At 43.9% G+C, this 16,281-nt stretch overlaps 1 protein-coding gene across 1 annotated transcript in view; it reads right to left on the bottom strand.

Annotated features, from left to right (window-relative positions):
• The window catches only part of LOC111974635 (A disintegrin and metalloproteinase with thrombospondin motifs 18), a 46,148-nt gene that overhangs the window by 29,215 nt on the left and 652 nt on the right, over positions 1–16,281 (bottom strand). Inside the window, exons 3-7 of the mRNA XM_070447376.1 lie at positions 15,324–15,643; positions 2,686–2,953; positions 1,970–2,169; positions 1,682–1,765; positions 1,424–1,574 (exon numbers count right to left, since the gene is read on the bottom strand). Of these exons, the coding sequence (XP_070303477.1) occupies positions 1,424–1,574; positions 1,682–1,765; positions 1,970–2,169; positions 2,686–2,953; positions 15,324–15,643 (1,023 nt within the window). The remainder of the gene's footprint in view (positions 1–1,423; positions 1,575–1,681; positions 1,766–1,969; positions 2,170–2,685; positions 2,954–15,323; positions 15,644–16,281) is intronic.

Below are 16,281 nucleotides of genomic sequence, written 5' to 3'. Positions count from 1 at the left end.
TTATCTTATCCGCTAGCTGGAATACTGATATGCTCATAACAACAATACAGAGCATGCCCATCGGCCCTGTGGCACTTTAAATGGTTTCACACATTGTTCATTAGAGCAAATTAAGTGCTTTGCTCGTGTAACGGCTATTCGTTCATCAGCCGTATTCATCTTTTGCATCTTTGATGTTGGCACTGTAGATTAAAGCCGTCACAATTGCAACTAAGCACGACTTTCTATTAAAAAAACTAGCCTGCATGCATTTCTTAGGACTAATGTCCACACGAAATACACTGCTATATAGTAACACGTTCATCACCTGCACTAGGTGTTTCTTTGTTCTCCTAAAATGCATGGGGGTCTATTCTGCTGCATGTGAAGGTAAAGCTAATGGCTAGTGCTAATTGCGAGGGCATTGATGGACTTACTTGTGGCCTGATTCATGTACATGAGCGATGGTGAAGCTAAGCCCAGTCCTGTGTTCTTCATTAATCGTACAGCTCCGGTATTACTACACCATTCCACTTATAGGAGCAAAACCTGCAGAGATAAGCAGAGCAGGGAGAAGAGAGGTAGGAGGACAATTTTAAAAGGAGTATTGTGAGGGAGATATCAGGCTCAAATATGTATTCAAACAAAGCTACTATGTCTATCTACAAAAAACCATCAGACAACATAACTGTTCTGGGAGAAGAGGCCGTAGGCAGTGTTACAAGACAAACTTATTTTCAATACAGGCATTACTATTGCCAACCTAAAAAATGCAAATCCTGCTATAGAGGGAGCAAAGACTGCTGTTACATGGCAATAAAGGCAGTCTTTAGCAGTTCTTAACATGTCCACGGAAGAAGCGAGTTCAGAACTGCTTGGTAGGCGATATTGTAAGCAACTGGCTATTAGGAAAGCTGTGGGTTGTGTTACAAATGAGCAGTATTATATAATCATAAGCCTCGCTTGCCTCGTCACCTGTATCGTCCCAAAGTGCATACTTGTGGTTTAGGGCACGTTGAGATGAATATATATCTCAGTTGAGACTGAATGCTTCAGTTTAGACTGACTGACAAACGCGATGTTCACACTAGGAAGAGAAAAGAGAAGGATGAGGTGTAAGATGTGTGTGGGTGGGTGCAGTGTGTGGGTGTGAGTGCGTGCGCTGCATGTATGCATGGCCATACTTGTGTGTGTGAGTGAGTTTTGACAAGGTGTATTAGTGCAGGTGAAACCCCTGCCGGAGGGAGTCCAGGCAGAGCATGCAGGAATCCCGCCCACCCTGGAAGTGACCCCATGATCTCTGGTGCTGTCTAATCCCCCAGCAGCACCATGACTAAGGGCTCTAATTCCAACAGTCCCCTCAGGAGCCCTGGTGACCTACTTCACCCCCGCCCCCACCCCTACACTTCCCCCCCCCCCCCCCCCCCCCCCCCCTCCCCCTTACCCAGGGTGTCACAGGGCTCCTTCTTCCAAGAGCAGATGTCCAGGCCGGTGAGGAGCACGGCGTGGTCGTGGCGCTTACCGATCAGGCCCGACTGCCACTGGCAGAAACTGTTGAGAGACTGGTCGGCGTGGTGGTTGATGGACAGGCCGAGCTGGGGAAGAGACAGAGAGGAAGAGATCAGAAGGGGAGACTGGAGAATTCATGACATTGGGGAGGCTGGGGATTTTATTGTCAAGCACTCAGATCGATGTGACTCACTGGGTCTTGCTCTAGAAGAAGCAGGCTGACCACCACAATGTTGATATCAGTTCCGATGGTGCCGTCTTTGAAAAGGCTGGAAACCTGAAACAAAAGCAACCCAGATTGCCAGTTGTCGATTAACATTTCGGTTCAAATGAATCGTTGCTTAACATTTTGTGGGAAGTAAATACATAAATCATGACATTCATTGCTTGTCAAGCCTTAGGCCAGGGTTTTGCTTGAGGATAAAATCTACTTTGGGATACAGTATGTTACATGACTGACTGGTGTCCCTCCCCTGCTCACCATGTTCATAACAGTGAGGACGTAGGTGGTGACGTTCTCTCTGCCGTGTTTCTCCAGCATCTTCCTGTCTGCCACCACCAGTGTTTCCACATTCAAGGTCCCCACCTTGTTAGACGTGATGGGTGATCGCTTCCCCCTGCCTGGGAGCTCAAACTCATCAGGCATGGCGAGACGATCCTCAGCAGGGGGCTTGGGAGTGTCTGCAGAGATATGGTAGACAGATAGAGGGCAGGTAGGGAGGGATAGATAGAGATATGAAGAGAGAGAAAAAGGAGACAGGGGGAGAAATGCTTTGGAAAGGAGCTCAAATGACAGCTCCTCCTTCTTCCTGGACCTTTCCCTGATAAGAGCAAGGGGCCGGCAGAGCGTTGAAAGAGCAGGAAATATTCAAAGTCATTCACTCCTCATGCTGCTTCTGAGTATTAATTTCAATAAAGGCCAGCTACTTTATACCCCTATGCTATCTGAGCACTATTTCTTTCAAAATACACTATACACATTACATCATAAACAATCAGTAGTTGAACATTTGAACATTTTTTTTATTTGTCATTGTACTGTTATCGTTCTGTTCCTGTGATAAAACTACAAAGCATGTCTCTCTACCATCTTTACTACCACTGTCCTGTACACACAGTCCCACGTGACTGTAATGTATTTTTCTCATGTGAGCGGATCAAAGGCAGTCATAATAATAAGGAAGTTCCCTTACATACATTGCTTGCGGCGTCCACAGAAGTGTTGTCTCTGCAGCTTCCCGTGCTGGTAGTCGTGGTGATGCTGGTGATGGTGCTGTAGATATGGGTTGCCAGGTTGGGAGCTGTGGATAGACCTCTGGCCACCATGGACTTTGTGTTCAGCCGAGCGTTTGTAGACCACGTGTGGGTGGTGTCCACTCGGGGAGCTGTAGTTGTGCTCTGCAGCTAGGTGCTGGGGCAAGGGGGCGATGAAGTACTCATCATCAGACATCCGGATCAGACCTGACTGAAGAGCACAGATACCCCTGGGCCTTAGATTTATTCATCAACATTAAACATTCATCATGGTGGATGAGGACGAGAGTCGGATCAGTAATAAGTCATGTAGATTGTCATGTGTTAAGGAATGGCGTAAGTAAGAGGTCTGTCAGCAGTTCCTAGATAAGGCCTGAAGGGACATAAAAATAGAGAGGAGTCATGTCAAACCAGACACAGACACAAGAAACCCTGGGACAAGGTGGTGTCTCCATAGGTCAGGCTCCCACAGGAATGTGACTTACTGTCTGTCAGCATGATAACACAGGGTACAAGAGGTAGTCTGGGGCAGCTGCTCCTCAACACAGGATTCCTAACCCAGAAGGTTAGTGGGTTCTGAGACAATCTAGAACCAACTCTTACACTGTAAAGGGGTTGCTGTGAATTTGACATTAACTTACAGACAGCTCAGTGGCAAGTAAAATTATGTATTTCATATTACAGTACACCTACTGTAATACAAATACGGTATCAAAGAAAGTACTGTGTAATTACACACAGTACAATACTGTAGAATTGACTGTATTATACTGTACAAAAGTCAATGCTACCGTAGTCAGAATGAATGAATGGATACATTTAATTCATTGAGGGGAAAAGTTTGTATTTACAGTATTTTACTGTAATTACAAGGAATTGGTAAAAGCAGGTTGGTGGCTAGGTAAAGTGTTTACACATTACAACATATTTATGCATATTTGGTGTTTTAGATCACTTGCACTTCTAGAGGCCTTAACAAAGTCTTTCAAACTGGCAGCTACAGGGCGACTACAGGGCAAAACAGACCAAAAGGACATGGCAAAACACTCAACCATTTAAGGTTCAAGTCTTGCTGCCATTCCAATCTTTAAAACTAATGGTGCACTATAACCACATAGGAGTTCAATTTGTACAGCATTCTCACTCATGGGTGAAACAAATATAGCCTCTAAACAAGGCACGCCTCAAAATATGTTAATGAGCCATAAACAACAATTCTATGCACCCAAAATGTTATTGGCGTTCCAAAGATACGGTACCCAAAAGTGAAAACATGAAGCAGACCAAACTTTTTGGTCCTTTAAAAACCGGCTGTAAGTAAAATATTGTGAGCTATAGCTTGGAAAATAAATACATGTGACTCTGAATGACAACATAATGATGTTTGTTTCCAACATTAGCGCTGTTTTCCTAAAGAAGTTAAATATGCTTTGCGTTTTGTTTCTTTGTCACGATAATAACCAGTATTGTGATACTTGTATCGTCCCGGCCCTAGTATTCTAGGAACAGTACCATTCTACTGTTGATAATACCCCACATTACTGTATAAATTACAGTCTTCAGTTACAGTGTAGTTTACCTCTCAAACACGGCCTTTAAAAAAACTGCTGTGCACAACCTAAGTACTGGCAGTCGCCATGGATACAGCAATCAGATACAGTGAAAAAATATATAAAGTAGCACGATGCAAGAGCTTTATATATGATAGTGCAGTCAGAGTGTAACTGGTAAAAGGTTGCTAACTAGTAGTGTTTAAAATGCTTGCAGGTCAACAGAAACAACAACTCAAAAACTCAAAGTGAAAAAAGTCCCTTTGAACAGACCTCTGCCAAAAACTGCTCTTTAATTAACCAGCTTTTCATGTAAAGGATTCCAATACAGTCCAAAGAAAGGAATAAAGTGTTGAGACAACCTCTTGAAGACTGCCGGTAAAAACACATTAAGGCGGGAGGCCATTAATCTTCAACATCAGCATGGTCCTGTTATCGGACCTAGCACTGGAGGAGACTGAATCAATTTGATTAGCGAAAAGAGCTGAAACACAGCGGTATTCACTTTCCCTTCACATGTTAGAGGGCTACAATGTATGAGATAGCCTCTCTATGGAACCCTGTCAGCAAGCCAACCACTGATTGAAAAGATCCAATATTGGCTCTTTGTCATCCTCCGAGGCAGATAGCTAGGCTTTTCTTCAACACCCTCCTTGTGTGTGTGTGTGTGTGTGTGTGTGTGTTGTGTGTGTGATGTGTGTGTGTGTGTGTGTGTGTGTGTGTGTGTGTGTGTGTGTGTGTGTGTGTGTGTGTGTGTGTGTGTGCAGTTTGATGATTACATGGAACAATAGGGAGGTGGAGAGAGGGGTTGATGTTCAAGTCAAAAGTAAAAAATATTGTTTCATAAATTAGGCAAAGGTTAATCACAGAACATAAGGCAACAAGCTACTGTAACATCTCTGAAAATGCATTTCACTTACTCACTAGTCAGCTTTCTGTCTATGGGCCATGTGCAACTGCCTCAACACCAAGTCTACATTTGGCAATCCATAGCAATATGATTCATCTTTGAACGTTTGACATATTGATACAGAACACTTTCCAATTAATAAAACATTTATAATACATATAATACAACTGTAGAATCCTTATTTATACCATTACATTATATAGAGGTGTAAAATATTATTTCAAACATCACCACAGGCTGACAGTTTAATTTATACTCAAAATAAATATAAACGCAACATGCAAAAATGTCAAAGATTTTACTGAGTTACAGTTCATATAAGGAAATCAGTCAATTGAAATAAATGTATTAGGCCCTAAGCTATGGATTTCACATGACTGGGAATACAGATATACAGTACATCTGTTGGTGACAGATACCTTAAAAAAAAGGTAGAGAAGTGGTTCAGAAAACCTGTCAGTATCTGGTGTGACCACCATTTGCCTCATGCAGCGCGACACATCTCTTTCACATAGAGTTGATCAGGCTGTTGATTGTGGCCTGTGGGGTGTTGTCCCAATCCTATTCAATGGCTGTGCAAAGTTGCTGGATATTGGCATGAACTGGAATACGGTGTCCAGAGCATCCCAAACATGCTCAATGGGTGACATGTCTGGTGAGTATGCAGGCCATGGAAGAACTGGGACATTTTCAGCTTCCGGGAGTTGTGTACAGATCCTTAAAACATGAGGCTGTGCATTACCATGCTGAAATATGAGGTGAGGGTGGCAGATGAATGGGATGACAATGGGCCTCAAGATCTCGTCACGGCATCTCTGTGCATTCAAATTGGCATCAATAAAATACAATTGTGTTCGTTGTCCATAGCTTATGCCTACCATTACCATTACCCCACAGCCACCATGGGGCACTCTGTTCACAATGTTGACATCATCAAAACGCTAGTCCACACGACTCCATGCATGTGGTCTGCGGTTGTGAAGCCGGTTGGACGTACTGCCAAATTCTCTAAAATGCCGTTGGAGGCGGATTATGGTAGAGAAATTAACATGAAATGATCTGGCAACAGCTCTGGTGGACATTCCTGCAGTCAGCATGCGAAATGCACACTCCCTCAAAACTTGAGACATCTGTGGCATTGTGTTGTGTGACAAAACTGCACATTTTAGAGTGTCCTTTCATTGTCCCCAGCACAGGTGCACCTGTGTAATGATCGTACTGTCTAATAATCAGCTTCTTGATATTCCACACCTGTCAGGTGGATGGATTATCTTGGCAAAGGATAAATGCTCACTAACAGGGATCTTTACAAATTTGGGCAGAACATTTGAGAAAAATAAGCTTTTTGTGCATATGGAAAATTTCTGGGATCTTTTATTTCAGCTCATGAAACATGGGACCAACACTTTTTGTTCAGTGTAGTTTTGGTTAGTTATAGTTGAGCATTTGTAATGCATTTGCAACAGCCCTCCAGCTTAAGGTTTGCAATATAAGACAAGAACAGAGTCAACATTAATCTGGCAGCAACGACCGCATCCAAGACGTTCTGGAAGAGTTCGCTGTGTGCTGTGCTAGCTGAGCGTGCATTTATCTCAGTCCGTGAAATGTGTCYTGTTGCTGTAGAATGAAGAAGCAGTGGTTTGGTTTATTCCGCCTGGCAGAGCTACCAGACAGACAGACAGGCTGATAAACACCCTGGCCTCTGACAGACCATCCGTTCACTGCTGTGGATGTTCATGTCAGCAGGGTTAGACAGCGTTAGACAGCGCTGGGGAGCGGCGTGTCTCCACTTGGCCTCATCCACAGTGAGTTACAAACAGAGGAATAATGGTGAAATGGACTCTATAAGCATTGGCAGACTAGAGAAAAAAATATGTATTTTCTCTTGGTCAGCACTACTATATTATTATGTATTACCTGGTCATTTGTTTATGTGATGATGTGATTGCATGAGACAGAGAAAGAACTGAGTTAAGAAAGGTGAATGCAATCATTTCATTTTTGTTTGGTTTCCCCAAACCTCTGTCCTTTCTCCCATTTGATGACCAAGTTAAGCAGTTCATTCCACTCTCTGACCATGTCTGAGATCGWTSACTAGAGRGCTGAKCCTCACACATTCTGTCTGGCCATGGAATGCCATCTAATCTCACCTCCTACTCTCCAAATCCAGCCCAAATAGCTGTGCATTGTCATCCACACCCCTCATACCCCATGACCCCTGTCCATTTTCTACGTGTGACACCCACCTCCCCCTTCACCCTCCTGATCCACATTTCCCCAGACTAGCAGGTGGCAAAGTAAACATAGGCGCACAAAGGGGAAGCCATGCAGAAGCTCTTGTTGTGAAAACAGTGGCGAGCCATGGCAGACTGCCACCATGCACAGCCATCCGCTCCCAGACTCCCACCTCCTGGGACAGGACAGGGGTACAACAGGGGCACTCTGGGGATGCCAAGTCCACCATAACCCCATCCATCTCTCTTCTCCCAGGACCTGACAGAACCACCAAACCACCTCGTATCACTCATTCCTCCCCCGATGAGGATCAAAAGGCCATGTGAGTAACCCAGAGGCTCTTGTCAAATTTGGTTCTGTTTCTCCCATGATAGTAATGGGCAGTAATGGCGTCGGGCATCCGTCGATGTCTGTCAGCCTCGTTCTCTGTGTTGCTCCGGTGCTTTGTTGAGGCAGAGTGATTTCTCTTTCCGATTGATGGGTTTCAATCAAAAGGGGGTTTAAAATAAATGCAGTGACGTCTATTTTGGCCGAGCCACAGGGTACCTTGTGTGCCTTGCCTTCCTGTGTCACATTTTCCTCCTCTTTCTCTAATGTGACCTCGGCAGAGCCCCACAGGCCTTCAAACACTGTGTCCAGACAGAGAGAGAATAACAGTATGACATGTCTTCACCACAGCTGGGCAGCCAGAACAGCCAGGACACCTCCTTATGAACCAGCCCTAGCTAGCCCCCGACACAGACCATAGTCTAGGGGTAGACAGCGTGAGGACAGAGAGCAGGGAGACACTGACAAACTTGGGGAGGATACACAATGCTATACTGGACTTAGAAACCATTCCACTTACTTAATAGCCACAAGACTTGAGTGTAACCCGCACTGTCATTTCATTACACTTTTCCACTGCACTGTAAAGATCTGGCAGCCTGGTCGGTCTGGTGACTGCTCCAGCCCTTTGAACTGACGAGTTTAGGGATCTCACCAACTAACTCTCAGCAAACTGTCAAGCAATATAGGCCTATGCATGGATATATGGATGCTATTTGTATAAATCTCTGCTATGCATTACATCAATAAAGATACATATTTTCTGCTCATTTTTGCAGTGGTGACAGTAGTACTTCATCCCAGATGAGCCCATTTTTAACATTAGCATATGTTTTGTAAAGCTACCCTGAACTAAGCCTGTAGCATTAACAAGTCTGACAGCGACCGAATTACTCACACAGACTGAAACTGTAAAAGAGACAAAGATGGAGGAGACAAAGAACCTCTTCCAGGTTCCAACCTCTATCTGTGTAAATCTATTAGCATATTAGCCTGGAATCTCGCTAGCCACTTCCTGTTGTGATGTGCCTGCTCCCCTTTAACCCACAACAAACGTTAACCAACACCCTGGAGGAAATCCACTGTTAGCTAGCTAGCGCTTCCCATTGTCTGCCAACCCCCCACGCCACCTCACACTCAATTATCACACATGTATTCCATTTGTCTCAGAAACATACCAAACTTTACTGTAAAATATCTATCAACATCTTCCAGCAGTTAGCAGATGGAGGTGCCTATGCTTGATAATGGGAGGAAATTGATTCCATCTGTCGGGATGTGGTGCGTCTCTCTTCTTGTTCTGCCTGAACTGTATGTCTGTGAGAGTCCTGAGAAGACTAGAAGAACTGCCGGATGAAATGTAAAAGTAGAACACTGGAGGGACAACATGCAAATGAAAACATAAGCGTACTAGTAGCCATAAAATATCAGTAATATCAGATACTGATAGTAATATCAGGTGATATCAGGTACATACCTCAATGTACTGTATTATTTCTGGCATTACATTTAATACATGTTTTGCTATGTATAGTAACATGCTGTTAAATGGATGTTATTCATGACAACATATATCATCTGAAAGGTACTTGAGATGTATGGAATTTCACAGCGAGTAAAGAGACACCAGGTCCTCAGACTTCAAGTAATATTGATGTGGCAGACCTCTAGTGATCTCCTTAAATGTACACTTGTAAGAGTTACACAGATTAGAGGGAGATGCCCTCTGTTAAACACCAGTCTATTTCTCCTCAGACCTGCAGACATCAGACGACTCTCCACCCCCYCCACCATTCTCAGTTTACAGCATAACATGCACATGGTTACTCTGAGTAGACAGTTTTCCGAACCCAGCAGTCTACATGTTGGGAATTAGCTAATACAGCAATGGTCTCAGAGGACTTTCCTATGGAAGCTATTACAACATGACTTTGCGTTTGCTTTCATGTGGTTTTCTGAGGCCTGTGACTACATACTGTAACCTTACACATTTCGACCATGCATGTCTTCAGTGTAAGCGCGGGACACAATTTATAGCTTGTTCCTTAGGATCTGTTGCGGGGGAAAACGTAATTAGCTTGTCTTTGTGTAAACTGTAGCTGCTTTTAAGGCTCCCAACCATGACATTATATTTTAAATTAGTAAGTGCTTACATGCTGTTAAAGACTGGGAGAGATGTGTGAGAAACCCAAAGCCAGTGATTATAAAGCTCTAAAACACATCTGCACTCCAGCTCAGCGTTACATGTGACCATAGTGTCGGCGAATGCAGACCAGAGCATCCACATCACTCAGTGTCTGTCAGCTATGGTAAAAGGATACAGGCCATTATCAGTCCAAAACACAGGCCACTTCTGTGTGAGCGGTCTATGTCTCCGTGTCTATCATTCGACCTGGCCAATAATGATTTGAGTTTCCCTCAGCGTTAACCTAGAGCATTCCACAGAGTGTGTGGCGTCACTAATTGCCTTTAAAGAGCATAGACACCCACTGAGCAGCCCTTGTTCTCCAAATAAAGCACAGGTGGGCCTGGAAACACCATGGCTAATGATGTTATACAGCCCCCTTATCAGCTGAATTGAAATGGGCAAGGTTCAKCTCATTTTCCTGTCAGCCCAGTTGGGACCAAGCAACTTCCTCTGACAGTGGATGATGACTCAGCAGGTGGCCAAATTGGGAAGTCCACTATTTCAGGCACTCAGTCCCTCCCAAACTCACCAGAGGTCAGAAATAGAGAGAATGAGAGGATATGAGGGGGAAAGAGAAATAAATATGGTAAATATGGGATATACTGTATATGGTTCTGTGTTCAATTTAAGCTAACATCTTTACTGTTTCCATGGCTTCCAGTACTCTGCCCTGAACCTCGGACAAGGTCACTAACCAGCTACCATCCAGTACTCTACCCTGCACCTTAGAGACTTTTGCCCTATGTACAGTCATTGAACACCAGTCACTTTAATAATATTTGCATACTGTTTTACGCACTTTATATGTATATACTGTATTCTAGACATGGCTCATCCTATATAGCTGATTGAGGACCTTCTTATTGATGAATGTGTTTGTTTTTTATGACTGTTTTTCTTTCTGCTTGCATTTTMTATTCGTATTTTGATGTGTGTATTTTCTGTCATTTCTGTAACTCAAGGCTCATCTGTAAAATAGACCTTGGTCTCAGTATGACTCACTGATCAAATAAAACTTCAATAAATAAAGAATCTACTGCTATACACACCTTTTCTATTCACATACAGTCCATACTGTCTATACTCACCATTCACATACATATGTATCATTTGTATTCCGGACTCAGGAAGCTAATTTCCTGCAATTCTATCCATTTTGCTATGGGGTTGTGCACTGTGTATTTAAATACTATATTCTCGACATAGCTCATACTAATATATCTACTGCTGTACATATCATTTATAGAAATTTCCTTCCTAGATGCGTATATGTTGCAGTTGGATTACTGTTACAGTGCTATTTGGGTTGTTAATTGGATTCGTTACGACATTTCAGAATTTCTTTATTTTTACTTTTTGGATTATGTGTGTATTGTTTTGTATTGCTACGTACTGCTGCACTGCTGGAGCTAGAAACACCAGCATTTAGCTGCACCTGTGATAACATCTGCAAAATCTGCCACCAATAAATGTTGATTTGAATGGTTCTGCAACCATGTTTGTGCACGTCTTATATACAGAGAAACATTTTTCACTAAAGCAGCCATACTGGTCACAGCGCTATCCTCATTTGACGACAAGCCAGAACCGTTGTCGGAAGAGAACATATTGTCTAACAAAAGGGGTACTGCATCTATTGTGCTGACACAGACGGGTCGAGGAATATGTATGGATTCTGCTTTGTGAAGTGACGACCACTTCAGCGCTCCTCATTCGTCTTGTGTGAGAAACCCAAGTACAATGCCTGTGACAAGAGCAGAATGGCGAGGGCCTGGCTCCCTCTCCTACTGGCATCTAGCGGTGGGCACTACATCACTGTCACCACGGAGACCACCAGGGAATCTCCCTCCGCAGCGCTCACAACATGACCGGCTCACGTCGTATGTGGCATAACAGCCTATGAGTTATGAGTGGGACTAGGGAGSCATAGTAACTACAGAGTTCCAACAGACGTTCCAATTTGTCCAGTCCTCTTATGAAAATGGACAAGTACAAATGCCCAAAGTCCTACCTGAGAATTCCTCATCATGTGTCAGACTCAGCCCTACTCCCTGTATGCCCTGCATCCATATGGAGCCCATTGTGGGGAGATGGAGCCCATGGGACACTGAGCAGAGAGAGTTGTGGTTTACAGTAGGTCATATGAGGTGCTGAGAAAGAGCATSAGCCATCTTGTTTATTTCAGGCCTGCGCACAACATTTAAATATGACACTCTCCAGAGAAAAGTTCACTCCAGAACAATCATTTATGGCCACTACATCACCTATAACTCATGTTTAGTAATATATGTAGGACTATAATTCTGATTTAAAAAATAATCCCACTAAACCGGTTATATGACCAATACCACACCACGGGAAGAGAGTGAGTGTCTTTTTCTTTCACACAGTGGAACGTCCTACGACTTACACCTTGTTGAGACAGTCAAATGTGCATGTATGCTGACGTGTTTCCTTTCCTCAGATCATTGTTAAAGGATATCACAACTGTCCCTGCAACAAGGCTCTGAGCAAAATAAACAACCTCCTTTGAGGTGTCTGAGAGCAATACACTGGGGAATGAGAAAAAGAAAAGGAAAYGGGGAGGTTTGTTTTCACACTCATCCCCTAGTACATGGGGGTCATTAAAAAGACCACTAGTACACATCAAAACAGACTCAATTACTACCCTAATTAGAACCGGTCTACAACTCTGCAGGGGTTGTGGGAAAAGAATACACCTAGCCCTCCCAGCCTCGTTTCTAAAATAATGAAGAACAACAAAAACGGGTTCTCAGAATATATGTGGTTACCTAAGAGAGAGTGACCTGCTTTAATACCACAGGAAACACTGAAAGGAGAGATGTCTCAGAGAGACCACGTTTACATGTGCACAGTATTCCGGATGGTAGCTCATATCCCGCTTTTGGTCTTACTCGGGATAAGCTGTTTACATGAACCTTTGATATCCCGTTCACGAGTATCCCTGTATCTGTAAATAAACAGAATATTCCTAATTGAAGTTCATATGGGTTAAATGGAATAATAACTGAAATCTGGACACTGACTGTAGGCCTATAACCTCTCACATATACAGAAATATAATATTAACTCTTGCAGAATTATGCATTTCTTGCAGTAAAATTATACAACAAATGTTAATTTTGTCTCGGGAACAGGAATGGAGAAATATGATTTCTTTCTTTCAGCATCCCTTGAGAAAATGTGAATGGGTGCGTAACGTGTTATCTTTGACACTTTTATGCAAGCAGACTATTTCAACCACATAAAATATGCCCCCTAGATGAACTTGAAGTCTTATCAGAAACGTGTTTCATCATTTTCTCAGCTAGCACTTAAAACCTTTAAAGGTGTGGCTGTAACTGTATAGACTAAAGAGACATGCATCCTAACGTGGAAGAGGGGGCTTGGGAAAGGTCATGGCCGTGTTTGTCATGGTCGGACACGCTTAGCCAGAGAACCGGAATCCGCTGAAGGGGCAATCTAATGGCTCAACAGCCAGACAATATAGCTGGCCCACACACCAATGATCCCGCCGTCCAATAAGATAATAAATGACATATTAATGAAGGTCTCAGAGAGTGCATCCAAGCCTACTGGTAATGGGCTGGAACAGTTCTTGTTGAGTTCAGTTCAGCTCTTGGGGTCTGGTCCTTGTGAGGAAGGGCTGGCTCTGTCACCCAGTGTACGGAGCGGTGACCTGGGGAGGACAGCAGAGCTCTAATTTATCTCTCCCTGCATTCACAGAGGAATGGGAGAGCATCTTTGAACTTGCACTACAGAGGAACTGAGACCAGCATGACCCTGAAAGAGGGAGTGACTGAGGTCAACCACCGTGACCTCTGGACCAGAGAATGCAGGCAGAGAACTCCTGTGTGCAACCAGCAATAGCTGTACTAGTTTTTCTTTAAACTGATGCCTTCAAGTCATTTGAGGTCAGCAGAAAAGAGAAAAAGAGAAAATACTTTCGACACACAAAGGAAGTACATGTCCTTCTCATGAGGAGTGTAATTAAAAACACCATGTTAAATTATTCAGGATTTACTAAGCAAATCCCCTATCCCCGGTCTTAATACAGAGTCTGCCTGTTCTTGATTTAAAAACAGAATCCCCCTCCATCTGCTGGGGCATGATGCACTCAAACAGTAGTAAAGAGGACCAGCGTGGGCGGACTGTGGAGGCCGGGGCTTCTCTGACCGACCGTCTGTCTGTGTGCCAGCAGTGGAGACCTACACTACCACAAAGAGGGCCTCCATAGGCCTATAGAGAGAGCAACCATCCTCCCTCGGAGCGCCACTCTAAACTCGGAATTAACATTCTTCTTGCAGAAAAAATCAAGCTCTCACCCAAACAGACTGCCAGTTATCCTCTGTTTCCAGGCAAAAGAAGCTGCTGAGGATCAAGGGGGATGAATGGGTCCTCATTTGTACTTAATCCAAAGCTCCTTGTGAAGGGGAGATGACATGTGGGGTTAAACTCCTCCAGGCTATGCACTCTTTCAGTGCAACAGACAGACCTTCTTTCTTGTGCATTTTTCTCTCTTCCCCTTTTTTCAGTTTTAATGTACTAGTGTAAAAGTAGGTCTTTTAATGTGGCTCTCCCTCCCTTCCATCTGAAATCTAAAGGTAGAAGCACATTTTAAGAAACGATAGACTAAGTGAATTTCTGATGGCCCTCAGGTCATCCTTGGGAAGAAAAAAAAGAATAACTGGGGAGGAGAAAAACAGATCAAAGAGTCCTTCCAGTCTATTCAAATGCATCTGCTCCCAAATTACATTGTGTCCTTGCACAGTTTTAAAATAATGGGTCACTGCTGTTTTATTGTGGAGAAGCTACTACTAATGAATAGAACAATACAAAGATTAGCACTGCCAGCCAAGCGGCTGAAACTTCACCCTGGGTTTAATTGCACTGAACAAGGGAGATGGGGAAGCAGGGCAAACAAGGGACAAAAGAGCAAGGAGCAAAGGAGGTAGAGGCTATTGGCAAAAATAAAGGCATGTTTTATGGGGGCCTGGTGTCCGGGGTGGGACATGTGATCTGCTTGTCCGCCTAAGGGAGGAAATAGTGAGAGAGGCACTAAGGCCAGCATCTTAAAAAAACATAACTGTCTCTTTTCCACTCTCCTCCCTTCTTCTCCCCACTCCCCCCCCCTCTCTCTTTCTCACTCCCACACACACACACCCCTCTCTCCCTCTCTCATCCTCACACACAGAAACACACACACTCTTTTTCTCTTTCATTGCTTACTTTGCATATGATAAAGGTGGTTTGACACAAGGTGTAATACATGACAAATCTAAATCAGGAGAAAAACAAGTGTATGTTTCCTGACGCAGGATAAAGTGTAACGACGCGAGGGGACACTCACCAAGCCAGAACATGTAGATATGGCTGCAGAGGAAGCTGTGAGGTTGCGTATAAATCCCTGATACAAGCAGTCCTGATGGGCTGGCTCCTGTGCCAATGTGGTGATGCCCTCTGTCCCCAGTACCTGTACTGTGAAGCCCTCTGCCACTACCATGGCAGGCTGTAAGTCCAGGTGCATGTCCCTCCCGAAGGCAGATAGCCTGTAGTGTACAGGGCCCCCCATGGACGGCAGGGACCTCTTATTCCGGCCTCGCCGCAGCATATCGTGGGACACATACCCACCCCGAGCATCCACCTCAATTGGCGTCACAAACATGTAATCTGGGGGAGAACCACAGAGAAGGTCACCACCAAACCCACATCCAATAAGTTCATCTTATTGGCACAAAGCATTTGCACACATTTCAACTCCCTCTAGTCTATTGACACTGATCACGGTATAATTGATCAAACAGTGTTATAATATTTATGTGACTTATGAGGGGAGCATTTGATATCATACTGGCTTGTGTATTCAGGCCTTTCATAATCAAACCACGTTTCAGATCCAAAAGTTGTAAACGTTATTCCACTACCATAGCCTATATTAATCTAATAAACAGTTATTCAAAAAGAACACAAAGACACCCATCATTTAGGAACAGTATCAGACGCCACGTAGGCCTAATAGGAACGCCCAGAAACAAATCCAAATCGTTTTTTACAGTCATATCCACTCTCATTGGTAAATCAAAGAATGTAAATCATCTAAACTCTACCCGCCCCGTCGCCGGCTGCTCAAGGAGGAAACTGCCGCTTCTGCAGGGAATTCCTTCACCGGCAAACGCGCGTGGCTTAAATTTACCAGCCAAGAAGACGAGAGAGGCAGTATGCGCGCAAGGCACCATGAGCGCTTTACCTGGTGACTCATCGATAAACCTGACACAACACATACAAGTAATGCGTTTTATTCATTCTGA

This window comes from Salvelinus sp. IW2-2015, linkage group LG15 (assembly GCF_002910315.2).
Source record: "Salvelinus sp. IW2-2015 linkage group LG15, ASM291031v2, whole genome shotgun sequence".
NCBI lineage: Eukaryota > Metazoa > Chordata > Actinopteri > Salmoniformes > Salmonidae > Salvelinus > Salvelinus sp. IW2-2015.
Note: the sequence above shows the minus strand (reverse complement) of the source record. Positions and strands in the feature narration are given on the sequence as shown.